Source organism: Conger conger, chromosome 9, assembly GCF_963514075.1.
Source record: "Conger conger chromosome 9, fConCon1.1, whole genome shotgun sequence".
In the NCBI taxonomy this organism is placed as follows: domain Eukaryota; kingdom Metazoa; phylum Chordata; class Actinopteri; order Anguilliformes; family Congridae; genus Conger; species Conger conger.
In genome coordinates, this window is record NC_083768.1 from 48334673 (window position 1) to 48347996 (window position 13324).

Here is a 13324-nt window from a genome sequence, read left to right on the forward strand (position 1 = left end):
TAAAAAGTGATTATGGTTTTCGAGTTGTTACGCTCCACCCTCCAGCGCCGCTGGTACCAGAACGCCAACGTTTCCATGTTGTTTTTCTTTGTTTTATGAGGCGTGCAGGTACAGAAATAAAATCCTTTTTTACAAGCGTTGCTGTGCTTCCGAGAAGTAGCAGTGTTGATATCAGGAGCCTTTCTTTCTGTTACGCTGGGTAGTTCTGTTCCTCATTGGCCAAGAGAAACATAGAACAGAGTTTGGACTTCATTAGGAAGGGAATTTGGATTTCCATGACATTTTAATCAGTTTAAGCGCTTGGAAATCGTCCTCAGACGGATTGGAAGATGAAGTGTTAAATGTGCTGCAGTATTAAGCAGATCAAACACAGACCCTTATATTTAGAAGTTAGCGCTGCAAGTTGTATTTTGACAATGAAAAAATAAAGCCATCTGCGGGCATCTACTGAGCATACTTCAATTTGCTTTTTCAGGACCATTTACTTTGTGATGCATCGAATTAGTGTTTTCCCTGGATTATATTTCTAAATACTCCATGAACTTTTCCAGAGATGCTGACGGTATTCACAAGTTCCAGTTAAACACACATGTTAACTGATAATTGTCAGGTGAAGTACTGATCATTTGAAGTATAAAAGCCCAGCAGGCCGTTTAAAAAGTAATATGAAGTTGTGTGGGATATTAAGCAGGTGGATACCCTGAATATTTTATTTCCCCATTAATCAACTGTACAGTGCAGAGACCTGAAAGTTTGCACGTCTACCCTATGCCAAAATGCTCATACCACCCCCACCCCTCTGCAGATCATCTATGGATGTAGCGACGACATCCAATTCAGATTGCCAGGCAAAAGAAAAGGATTTCATAAAGCAGTCTTTTCTCAATTTACATTTTAAATCATTTAGTCCTTTCCTTTAGCTGGCTTTCTTGAGCACCCTGAGTTAAAATGCTGTAAAATACAGTATTGCTTGATGCAGATGGATACTTTAGACACATATAGATCTTATAAGCATAAGCCCTATTTTTCTGTGCTTTTTGGGCAATTGGAATGCTTTGAACTTTCCAGCCAGGGAATATGTTTAAGCTCAGATAATACACATTTGCTCCTCCAAAAAATGCAGACTGCCTGGAAAAAGTATAATCTCCCAGTCCCTGTGCCTCCAGTTACGGACATCACGTTCGTAGTCCCCAACGCGGTCCTCGGTAAAATCATATCCTGCCCTCCGTTTGCCAAACAGATTGATGAGGTGAACGTTATAAACGCAATATCAGAAACGATACCCCATGCGCCCACATTCGGCATGGTTCATATGGTGTTTTGGACTCTTTCTAAGGCCTGTTATAGTACTCTCTCTTGCATTCTGATCCATTTCCTCATCCTCTGTCCTCTCCTATTCCCTCATCAGGCCCTGCAACAGTACATAGCGGGCCGCATACCGTCCGCATATTTTACTCTCAAATCTAGAGTAGTCTAAAGTGGATATCTTCTGTAATGCAATGCTAGACAAGTGGGTTCCAGAATGGCTCAGAAAAGAACTGCTGAAAACCTAGAGCGTGTGTGAATAATACTACTGAATTAACTGGGTTAATTTTGTCTAGTGAAGTTCACCTTTATTCCCACTTCCTGCTGGAGTGATCATATGTCTAAGACTGAGGTGTATTCAGTCTCGTCCTGAAAAGTTTAATTTGTATTATTTTTCTTGTCCAGCTGGATAATTCTGAAATGACTTTGGCTGTACCTCCTAGCTGTGGAAGTGGTAGTCATGTGGAGGGAGATGAATAGCTTTGGTTTCCCTGCTCCGTACCCAGGAGTTGTTGATGTAAGGTAATCCCCCGGTCGCTGAGTTTTTGCTCCTGTGACCCCAGGCTCTGACGACTGCACCGTTCGCCTCTGGGAGGTCGGCACGGCCCGCTGCATGAAGACCATCGAGGTGGCCGGAGCCGTGAAGAGCATCGCCTGGAACCCCAACCCTGCCGTCTGCCTGGTGGCAGTCTGCTTGTAAGACCCGTCAAAAAACTCTCCACACTGCAAAAATCTGACTTAAATTCAAGTTAAAATGTTGTTTCTATTACTTTTTGCTAAATAGGAGAAAAACATTTCCAATGGGGTGAGACATTTTTTGACTTAAGATTTGACAATGGGGTGGGATTTCCGGTTATCAAGCATCAAACTTTAAATCCAGGTAATATTTCCGAATCAAGGGGGGAATTTTCATTCCAAGACAGAAATACTTGTTAAGACAGGTGGCAAGCCTAGGGCAGTGGTACCCTGAACTGTTCCTGGAGATCTACCGTCCCGTAGGTTTTCATTTCAAACCTGATTTGGCACATCTTGATTGTACTAATCAGCAGCTGAACGAGTTATCTGACTGTTGAATGAGGTGTGCATTGTTATGGTTGGAGTGAACCAAAAAAAAAAAAAATCCATCACTGTTTTTCTTTTCTCCTGGGTTCACAATTATTGCTACTGATTCACCAGGCTGTCTCAGACTCCTAGGTAAAGGTAGGGGTGGAAAATCGGCAGTTCTTGGCCCTGGAGGACCATGATTTGAGGATGATCATGATCATGATCTAGAGAATGGTAGGTCTCCAGGAAGAGGTTTGTCCTAAGGGGTTTGTCTGTGTGTCTTCACAGTAATCAGACCGTGTTGGTGTTGAACCCGGGCTTGGGAGACAAGCTGACCTGTAGCTCCACCGATCAGCTGATCTCCTCCTACGTGGAGCCAGAGGAGGAGAAGACGCAGTCCGTCCAGTGGGTGGCCGCTGAGGGGAGGGACCAGGAGAAGGGTGTCCGCCTCACCATCAACCATCCTAAGGTGCTCAATGCAAACATAATGTGTGCTTTCCACCCATTGGCCTATGTGCGTCATGTGACACATCAGTCAATTACTGACAGATCACATACCGAATCCGAGACGAGCAACATCTTCTCATCCAGGGCTATAAAATCCACTAGGCATTCAAAACTAGACTTTCCATACAGTTTTTATGGTTAGCACTGCACGCTAACTACCAGTACCTCCTCATGCAAGACAGCATTAAGATTTTTTTCCGTCTCGACCCACTTTATATCCTATGAGCAGAAGTTTGGCTGTTTGGCAGAGCTTGGAAAATTGTAGTCGGTTGCATTTTCATATGGAAATAAATACGGGGAACTGTAGCATTCCAATTAAAAAGGAAGGGGAAAATATAGGAAAATGTGGCTTCTAACCCATTGAGCATTACGCTCCCATTCACAACCTGGAAGTAATCATGATATTAAGCAGCCATCATCCCGCGTTTTCCCTCCGTGGAGCGAATTGGAGCCGTCAGTGGTTTAATACACCGCACGTGCATGGCGAAGAGCGCATGACTTATGAAAATGATAAATGAAGACGATAAGTGATATCTCCTTGCAGAGTGTAATAAAATCATTTTCTCCTCTCGCCCCTCTAGGCTGTCAGGCAGGTGACCTGGCACGGAAAAGGGGACTACCTGGCCAGCGTAATGCCGGACAACAGCAGCCTGCAGGTGCTCATACACCAGATAAGCAAGCGGCGCTCCCAGAACCCCTTCAACAAGAACAAGGGCCTGGTGCAGTGCGTATCCTTCCACCCCATCCGGCCCTACTTCTTCGTGGCCACACAGCGCTCCGTCAGAGTCTACAACCTCATCAAGCAGGAGCTCACCAAGAAACTCATGGCTAACTGCAAGTGGGTTTCCAGCATGGCCATCCACCCTGGAGGTTAGTAATATTTTTGGTTTTATTTTCTCAGTTATTATTGTGCTATTATATAAATCTAGTTCTGTTTCTGAATTACTAATGCTGGGTAATTCTGTGAAAAATCTACCAGAGGTGTGGGAGTTGACCACTCCAATTTTGCTCAAACATCCAAAACATTAACCTCATTGGATTTGTCATTCTAGAGATATTGTCTCTGGAAAACAAAAAGGGCGGGCTGTTGTGGTAAGCCATCAAATTGGAATGGATGGAAAAAAGAATTGCCACGCGGTACAATTTAGCATTTCTGAATGACCATAACTTTTTTTGGAGCAGTATTATGAAAATCATAATTTGTTCATAATCTGAAACTAGACAGAAAATTGTCAGGCTACACGTTTTCTCCTGCTTTAATGCCAATGATATGATGATCCAAAATAGACACAAACGCCAATTTCCACTTGTGAGTGACTTTTTTGGTACCAACCCCCCTTCTTTAAGAGCCAATATCTCTAGAATGGCAAATCCAATTAGGCTCATGTTTTGGATGTACTTTATTGAATATATAAAGAACACTTACACAAAGTTTGAGTGGACTTGGAGAGATCATCTGTGCACTCAGTGAGCATTTTATTAGGTAGACCTGTACACCAGCTTGTTAATGCAAATATTTAATCAGCTGATCATGTGGGAGCAACATAAAAGCATGCATACGTGGTCAAGAGGTTCAACTCTTTTTCAGACCAAATGTCAGAATGGGGAAGAAATGTGATTTTGACTGTGGAATGATTGTTGGCACCAGACAGGGTAGGGTGGTTTGAGTATCTCAGAAACTGCTGATCTCCTGTGATTCTCAGACACTGCAATCTCAAGAGTTTGCAGAGAATCGTGCGAAAAAGAAAAAACATCCAGTCAGCAGCAGTTCTGTGGTCAGAAACGCCTTGTTAATAATAGAGGTCTGAGGAGAATGGCAAGATTGGTCAAAGTTGACAGGAAGGTGACAATAACGCAAATAACCACACATTACAACAGTGGTATGCAGAAGAGCATCTCTGAACACACAACGCGTAAAACCTCTAAGTGGAGAGGCTGCAGCAGCAGAAGACAAATAAGTCTAATAAATAACAAATTAAGTGCTCACTGAGTGTATGTAGCCGTTTCTGGATTATGTCCCTTGACAGATAATTTACAAATTGACTGTCAATAATTAATCCTTGTCTTTGTGTACCACCATTTAGAAAGTTGTCACACAGTTTTTCACAGACAGATGAATGCAATAATCAGACCGTATTTAAGAGCAGCACAACTATTAGGGATAAATGAAGAACAGAAGTTAAAGGGTTCCACTGAACTCAGTTTGATTTAGGTCAAGGTAGATTTTCTCAGGTTATTTCTGCATAGCAAGCCACCAGACTCCTGCATATTACCAGTTATCAGTGAGAAATAATCTTCTGACTGCCACTAGCTCGCCCGTGGTGCATTGTGCGGTCTGTCGTGTGGAAAATGGGGACAGGTGCACCAGACGAGCGTGCTTCAGTTTAGTGCTCCGTTTTCCAAATGCCAAAAAACAGAAGTCAAAAATAAGAGGGGGGTTAAAAAAAAAAAGCTTTTATAAGCACATTTAATTCAATGTCACATTGTCAGTGGAGGGTTTTCTGTTAAGCTTTGGGTTCAGTGTGGCTAGATTATCTCTGACACACATCTGCACGCCGGAGGCCCGCTCCAACCAGCCTGACTTGGCGATTTCCACAGGCGACAACGTGATCTGCGGCAGCTACGACAGCAGGCTGGCCTGGTTTGACTTGGACCTCTCCACAAAGCCCTACAAAGTCCTCCGGTGAGCAAGCCGTCCAAATATAAAGCACATTTTAATTGCTGAGCCCAGGCGAAGGATTAGTAATGCGAGGCCTGTCTTTTGTTGGTCCTGACTCATTCTGTCGTTCCCCGAACTGGCCAGGCACCACAAGAAGGCCCTGAGAGGGGTGGCCTTCCACAGGCGCTATCCGCTCTTCGCCTCCGGGTCCGACGACGGCAGCGTGATCGTCTGCCACGGCATGGTCTACAAGTGAGTCTCTCGCTCTTTCAACTGATGTTCACCTGACGTTCACCTGACGTTCACCTGACGTTCACTTGACGTTCACCTGACGTTCGACTGACGTTCACCCGACGTTGAACTGACGTTGAACTGACGTTCTCCTGACGTTCTCCTGACGTTCACCTGACGTTCACCTGACGTTCACCTGACGTTCACCCGACGTTCACCCGACGTTCACCTGACGTTCTCCTGACGTTCAACTGACACGTGTTCAACAAGGGAAACGTTCCCAGGGAACTACGTTCGCTGTGAACAGTTACTACTGAGTGATTTTAAATGAACAGTCTATGTAGTTTCCACCTGTTTTATCGTTTCACTTAACATAATTTAATGGCTCGGCTGAGCATTGCTCACCTTTTCCTACCCGCAAGTGTACCTACGGCCTAGTTTGCCTAAAAGCTAAATGGTATCTTACACCATATTAAGCCTGGTCTTGAAAACCCCAAGTTTTTCTCAATCCACTACATGTACTTGGCAAGCTGTTCCACACATTGACCACTCGCTGTGTGAAAAAATACTTCCTAGTACCTATACGGAATTTCTCCTTTGCCAATTTCCATTTGTTTATCCATTTGGTTACGGATTTTTAAACATGCTGGTGAAATTCAGTGAAGACTAGTCATTGGAAGATTTGTTATATTTTGTGTTTGTCTGAACTGCCTCGCTTTTTGTTGAGGTACACAGTTCATTAACAATGGGAAATGAAGCAACAGCAGGTGTACAGTTCTTGACCTCTGACATCTTGGTCTGTCTGTCCATACAGCGATCTGCTCCAGAACCCTCTCATCGTCCCTGTGAAAGTGCTAAAGGGCCATGCAATCACCAGCGACCTGGGTGTCCTCGACGTCACCTTCCACCCCACCCAGCCCTGGGTCTTCTCCTCTGGAGCCGATGCCACCATTCGCCTCTACTCCTAGACCTCCTCATCGGTGGTCCACACCAGGGGGCGCCACTCACCGATTCTGTCACACTTTGGGCCTGGAATGAACAGTCTCACTCAGGAAGTTATATCTTTCTGTAGTGTGGACCTACTCAAGCTGCTGTAACCAAGTCCAGCTGAGAAGGGCGTGATAGATTTTCTGAAGAGCGTCCCCCATTCGGATTAGATTAGTGTCTTGTGTTCTGAGCGATGATGTAAAAGATGTTCTGCTAACTTGTGTTAAGGGAGTTCAGCTCTCCAGTGACAGGAGAGCAAATTGATAAATTGGCTGTTGTATTACTCGTTTATTCCTGATTTTAAAGTCACAGAACCAATTGTTGCCTGAGTGGAGAGAGAAAAAAGTTTGGTTCCATACACCGACCCAAGTCTGGACTAGGCTAGCCTGTTCCAGTTCTCTGAAATATACTGCTGCCATTGCTGTGAGCCTAGCACATAAAGTCTAACCACAAATGCATGGATTTCGAGACTCCTTATGAAAAGTAAGATGTTCAGAGAAAGGCTTGCCAATGGAAACAACCATTGAGACCATAGCTGTTGTGCCCCTTGACAAGTCCTTCCCAGCAAATAAATGTGCAAGTTCTCCCCTTTAATTTAAAAACGGGAAAGACATATCAATTTGTTCCGCTGGGCTGGTGTCGGTGTTGTTACGGAGTTGGTGATAGATTGTTTTTACTCGCAGAATATACACCGGACCTTTCCTGTTTCTAAAAAAAAAAAAAAATTGAATTATGCTTTTTAATTAAAAATGGTGTTCCCTGAAGCCTCCGACGTCTTTATTTTTTTTGTTTGCGTGTCGCCGCAGGTCACCGCGGGTGAACTCGCGTTAAGAAATATATGCAAGCGGGGATGTGGGAATACGGCTTATTTCCTTTTCCTCCAGCCGACCCCAGAAGCGAGCGCTTAAAAAAGCAGCGTATTATATATCGTGTTTAGCCAAGGCCGTGCACCTGCGACTCCCTCCCCTGCACTGTCAGTCTCCGCAGAACAAATAACACTTCTGCTTTCTGGAGAAGCGGGGAAGGGGTTCTGGGTTTGCGCTGGCCGGGGGGAACGGACCTCTGCCACACACGGCTTCTTAATCTCCGCCCGCCACGCTTCTGCCACTCCACGTTCACTGCGGTTTATCGCGGAGTGTCAGTAATCAAGGCTAAATGCTAAACTTGCCTTGACCGTTACTGAGAGTCTGTCAGTTTGTTTGGCCAGCTTCCAGTTCACATTTGTTTGAATATGTGTATTCATGCTTGTTATTAGTGGAATGTGGGGTAATGCTTTAATTTACTATGAAGTAGTAAAGTATTAACTTGCTGTAAAAAGTACTGTATTAAGTAATTAACAGGCTGTAGAATGAAGTGTTACCAAATGTGGCTCTGTTGTTGAGGTCCCTATTGCGAGTGAGGAAATGCTTAGTTTGCGTGACCCGTACTTGCGGCAGTAACTCAGGAAAGTTTGAGCGGTATAAACACAAGAGAAGGAGGAGTTTGAGCGCAGTTGTCTTTGTTTGCAGTAACTTTACAACAATGGATGAAAGTACAAGTAGTAAAGCGACCAAAATAAGGAAACCACCCCGACAATCCGAAGAAGGAAAACGTGTGAGAAGGCTGTATGTCTTGGGGAACTGGGAATTGAAGTGTAGTGAATCATACATAGCCACTTTAAGAAGGGAAGTGCATTGATACAGTATCATTTGCAGGGCAATTGAGTGTTGAAAGGACTACGCCCCATAAAAAGTATTGACGTGTCTCTGCACTACAGAATGTGCTCCTTTCTTGAAGTTCTTAAAAAAGCTTGGGACGGCTCCCTTTACCACATTTATCAATTAACACGGGCAGTAGCCGGAGAAACCGCTCAATTGACTGCAGCTGTCCCCCTCTTTGATGTTTCATTTTTCCCAACTCGCTTGTGTCTGAATATTGGAGAGGAAAACAGACACGCATAAAATTATTTTTAATCAATGCTATGGGATCTCCTACTGCCCTGTTCTTTCACTTCGGAAAACCTTTTAAAACCATTACATTGCCTACAGGCATTGAATGTTGTATTTTTGGGTGATCTGTCAGACCGGCAATCTCCAGAGCAACCTGGGAATATCTTGCAAGCGATCCAATCCTGACTTATGCAGGGAATAAGTGCAGGGAAGTTGAGGTTTTGTTCGCCCGCTGATGGGACACAAACAAAAACAATGTGAAACTTCCCTTGTGGGAAGTGTTATTCTAAACTTCAAACTGATTCCTTATTGATTCCCGCCATGGAGAACAAGCTGTTTAAGTTCTTAGTTTAACAGGGACATTGCTCATTAATAAGATTTTTTATAAACGTGCCAGTGTTAGTCAGGAAGGCTCGTTTTCATCCATCTTCCCTGGACTTGGCTGTGGGAGGAGACTAAAGCACCTGGAGGAGACCCCCACAAACACGAGGAGAACATCCACACAGAGATGATCCAGTCAGGCTAAAACTCAAACCACCTCCCGGTCGCAACCGCACTAAACACTGCCCCACTGTGATGCCCACGATGAGCTTTCAGATTTAGTCTCAGGTCTCAAATATGAATGTTTAAGGAAATCTAAAATCTGTCCAGTTCAATATCTGTCAAGTATTACCGTATTCCATAACATGTAAAATACATTTCATTTAGTAGTACATGTATACAAAAGTGTAATAATAAAAAATTATATTGTGGATTTCCAAATGCATTCTGCAGTAGCTCTAAAACTCACATTAAACTTTTTGCACACTGTTGCAAAAATACAAACGTTTTCACTGTAATTATGGGTTATTGAGCATAGATTGATGGATAAAAATGGCAATTTCATCCATTTAAAATGAAACGCAAAGTGTGCAAACAATGGAGACAATATTTGTTAAAGGTACAATAGGTAAGATTTTTGTGTTAAAACATTGTTACAAGACCATTGTACATCACTTCCTATCATTGAAAAAGGCTCACTGACATGTTGGCGCACCCTCTGCCTGTGTTTAAATTTGGGTTTCAAAATATGCAGTTTACAGAGAAGGGGAAGGATAAACCATGTTCTGGTTTGAGCGTGTATGTTGCTGCAATTCCTCTCTTGACCGTTAGAAGCCTGAAATTACCTATTGTACCTTTAAGTCTAAATCTTTTTTTTTTTCTGTATTGCTTTAAAATCCCAATAATGTCCCAGATCAATATGTCGTGGTGGGACATATGCATTCATGTGCATGCTACTGTGTTCTGATACATACAGATAGTGAGTTACAGTAATTGTGTTTCATCAAATATATTTATAACACTAATACAATTACAACGGTTTAGTTTGAGTTTGCAATACAATGGGACCCACATTTTTGTCTTGGATTTGAGTTATCAAAAGAGTAGTGATGGTCTTTATGCACCACTACGTTCAAAAAGAAGTGAACCAGGCGAGAACAATTTAAAAGACTGAGGTGAATTTGTGATCATGGGTGATTTTTATACAGTAGCTGCACTTGTTTTGAAGCACTTGTTCACAGATCCTCTGGTTGTGAGCTTCAATAATAGTTGCCCCAATAATTCAAGATGAACTACTGCACAGCTTCTCAGGGTAAAGGGCAAATGGCTGTATCAGAAACCAAGAGGTACAGTATTTAGGTTTGGCAGCTGTAAATGCTTCTCTAAACAGACTATCAAAACACGTGTTAATGACTCGAACAGAATCAAAAATATGAACTGCCAAAAATATTCATTGCAATGCCACATTTCTGATTTATGATCTGGAGTGTCCTTGGGCTAGCTACATTAGGAGGACAAAGCACAAGCCAAGAGACTATCAGAACATAAATATTCAATTAAAACAGCCAATGAGGATTATCCAAAAGCTAAACATAAGGCAGTCCATAGGCAAGGAAGCAGCTGTCCAATCAGTGAGAGGTTGTGACAGTGAAGAGTTTGCTGTAACAAGGAACGTAATTTTTTTATTTAAAAACTGCAATCCAGTCTTGAATAACTGAATTATCTCCTTTTTCTTTGAATCTGATCAGTAATGACTGCATTTTGATGTATAATTTAAGTATCTTTCATTGTGTATTTGTGTCTCCCCATAACCATTATTGTTGATAATGTTTTGCTCCACCACCAAAGTGTTTGCGCCCCCCTCTATTTGGCATTCCACAATATCACGTGTCTAGTAGTCTAACTGTAGCCTTAGTAATGATGCAGTGCAGTGCATCTCATCGCCAAATACAGAAAATCCTACATCATTTTCATTCATTGGACGTAGTGTTTTCCATAATATACAATAACAGCTCACGTTTCTACTTTTGTGGGGACCTTACAATTTCACCCTTCTAGTGAAGGCTAGAGGGGTGAAAGGTTTTTTTTTTTGGGTTTTTTTCCCAAACCTGTTTTTGTCACTTTTGTGTTTTGAATTACTACTATGCCACCTGCTGCCAGACCCTAGCAGTACTGCAGCTGAAGCTTGTACACTTCCCCAGTGTCCTCATCTGCAAGCCTGTGACACAGTGTGTTACGCAGTCTGCACAGTACTTGCAGTACCTTTTGCATTAGGTGGAACTAATGTAACTAACCTGAGAGACTGGCTGACTTAAAAGCCCAACGGTGTCTCACTGTTGCCTGATGCAATTGAACCAACCAAGAGGGATTGCACTTTTTGAGAGTATTTCATAGATTCCAAAACACCACACAAATTCAGCCTAGAAAAGTATTAGAATCCAAAATGTATTTGACACAGGCCTGCTCACCATTGCCTCTGCTCACCACTGCCCCTTTCTGCACATATCCATGACTTACAAACCACGATTACCTGCTTTTCAGAGCAATGTTTTCAGAGCTCCCATTTTCTCTCATGTTGGCAGCCTTTTCTTCACATTTCGGTTTAATTTAGTCACAGAACTTATAAAACATCGCTGTACAACATCGGTATCGCTTTTACAGTTGCTCTTAACCCACCTCTGCTGGTTTTTGGATTATCTCACACCAACACAGTCCGTCTCTGAAGGGAAAAGGGCTTCTGGAAGAGTTTGGTCGGCTGTTGTTGTGCGTCTAGCCCACAACACCAAGCTGCGTGTACCTGTGGTTTTCCTCTCAGTGAAACTCAATAATACTCCCATTGCATCATATTGAACAGTTTAAACGAAATGGAAGCAGCGTTGGCGGACTCTCAGGGTTTCCATCCTTTTTTTTTCTTTTTTTCGGGGGCGCACGGTCAAAACAAACAGCAAATATGCGCTTTATAAAAACTGGGCTCATCAACGGCCACATTCCACACTAAATGGAAAAAAATGAGAGCCATGCTACCCTAACTTCTATTATAAAGCATTCCAAAGAGTAGGTTTAGCAGTTGCCCTACATATAGGCACTTTGTTTTGTCCTGTGGATCAGTGATGATGAACACCTTCAACCTTTCCCACCTGTGTCTGTGCTGCATGGTGTTGCATTCCATCAGTGGCAAACATTATTCAGAAGAAATGTGTAGTTCCTGAGTCATAACAGAGAGGTTCCACATGCATTGGTCATATTGCTTTCCGACGTGACACATGGGTTAGAAACATGGTGTAAAAATGTTTTTGGTTTCACATTGGCTGAAATGGTTAATGATTTCTTCCATTGTGGTAAGCTCCCCTCTTGAAACAACATAGACGAATCACAGCCTAATCATGCCTTCAGCTCACTCATTACATTGTGGGCAAGTGTGTGATGCTTCTAGGTCTATTTAAATGCTATTCAATCACTGATGGCCAATGGGAACTAAGATTGGAAGCTTTGCGCTAATTTAAATGTCCTTGTAATTTCCTTCATTAATTACCAAAGGCCAAAATCTTTTTCATTGCCACAATTTTGTAAAGACTTACTTTATCAGACGCTGCCTTTCCTATTCAAACAGCTACACATCAGTGTTGAATAAACCACATTATGTTCTGTATCTGCATTGCATATTTTCCCCTTGCATACATGATGGTTAGCCAGTGGATTCCGGTATGTCTTGCTCAGATTTAATTTGTTACTTCATCCTTCCAGGAGAGGGCTAGATTTTGAATTCCCCCCACTTTACACATTATTAAGTGGTAAATGTGGGGATCTTTAGTGCACAGCCTACTACTAGTGTACATTATTAAGCAATGGTAAGCCCCAGTAGCCTAATTAAATTTAGGTGCCTTTTTGAAAACCATTGACACATTTGAAAGCATTCTTTTTCACCTTTTGAATAAATTGTATTGGGACTGATGGATGTCTGTCATATGTATTAGTGGTATCACAGACCTTGGCTACAGTGAAGGAGGTGAGTGTCTATATGAGCACAATAAATAATATAGTGAAAATAAATTATGTACAATGGGAGCCTCACCACTAACGGCAGATGGCTTAGGAAGACCTTTTCAAAAGTTGGGTCATGCAAGACAGTAGTGGCCAGACTCGTTATTGACATTGCAACCATATATGAATATTTTCCCTGCACATGGTATTCTGTGGACAGTTTTAAAAGGATTTTCCGAAATTGAGACCAGAGTTAACCGATGAGGTTTTCCTGTCAAATTCTGGAAGATGCCGTCTTGAAGCAAATTCTTGGTTTGTGACTGATTTTTGTTGTGATGTGGAGGAGCTTTACTGTTTGACT

General features: G+C 42.6%; 1 protein-coding gene across 1 annotated transcript in view; it reads left to right on the forward strand.

Annotated features, from left to right (window-relative positions):
- Positions 1–7497, forward strand: part of bop1 (BOP1 ribosomal biogenesis factor) — a 65223-nt gene extending 57726 nt beyond the window's left edge. Inside the window, exons 11-16 of the mRNA XM_061254099.1 lie at positions 1869–2001; positions 2638–2818; positions 3438–3726; positions 5455–5539; positions 5660–5767; positions 6561–7497. Coding sequence (XP_061110083.1) covers positions 1869–2001; positions 2638–2818; positions 3438–3726; positions 5455–5539; positions 5660–5767; positions 6561–6714 — 950 coding nt within the window. The 3' untranslated portion in view covers positions 6715–7497. The remainder of the gene's footprint in view (positions 1–1868; positions 2002–2637; positions 2819–3437; positions 3727–5454; positions 5540–5659; positions 5768–6560) is intronic.
- Positions 7498–13324: the final 5827 nt, after the last annotated feature.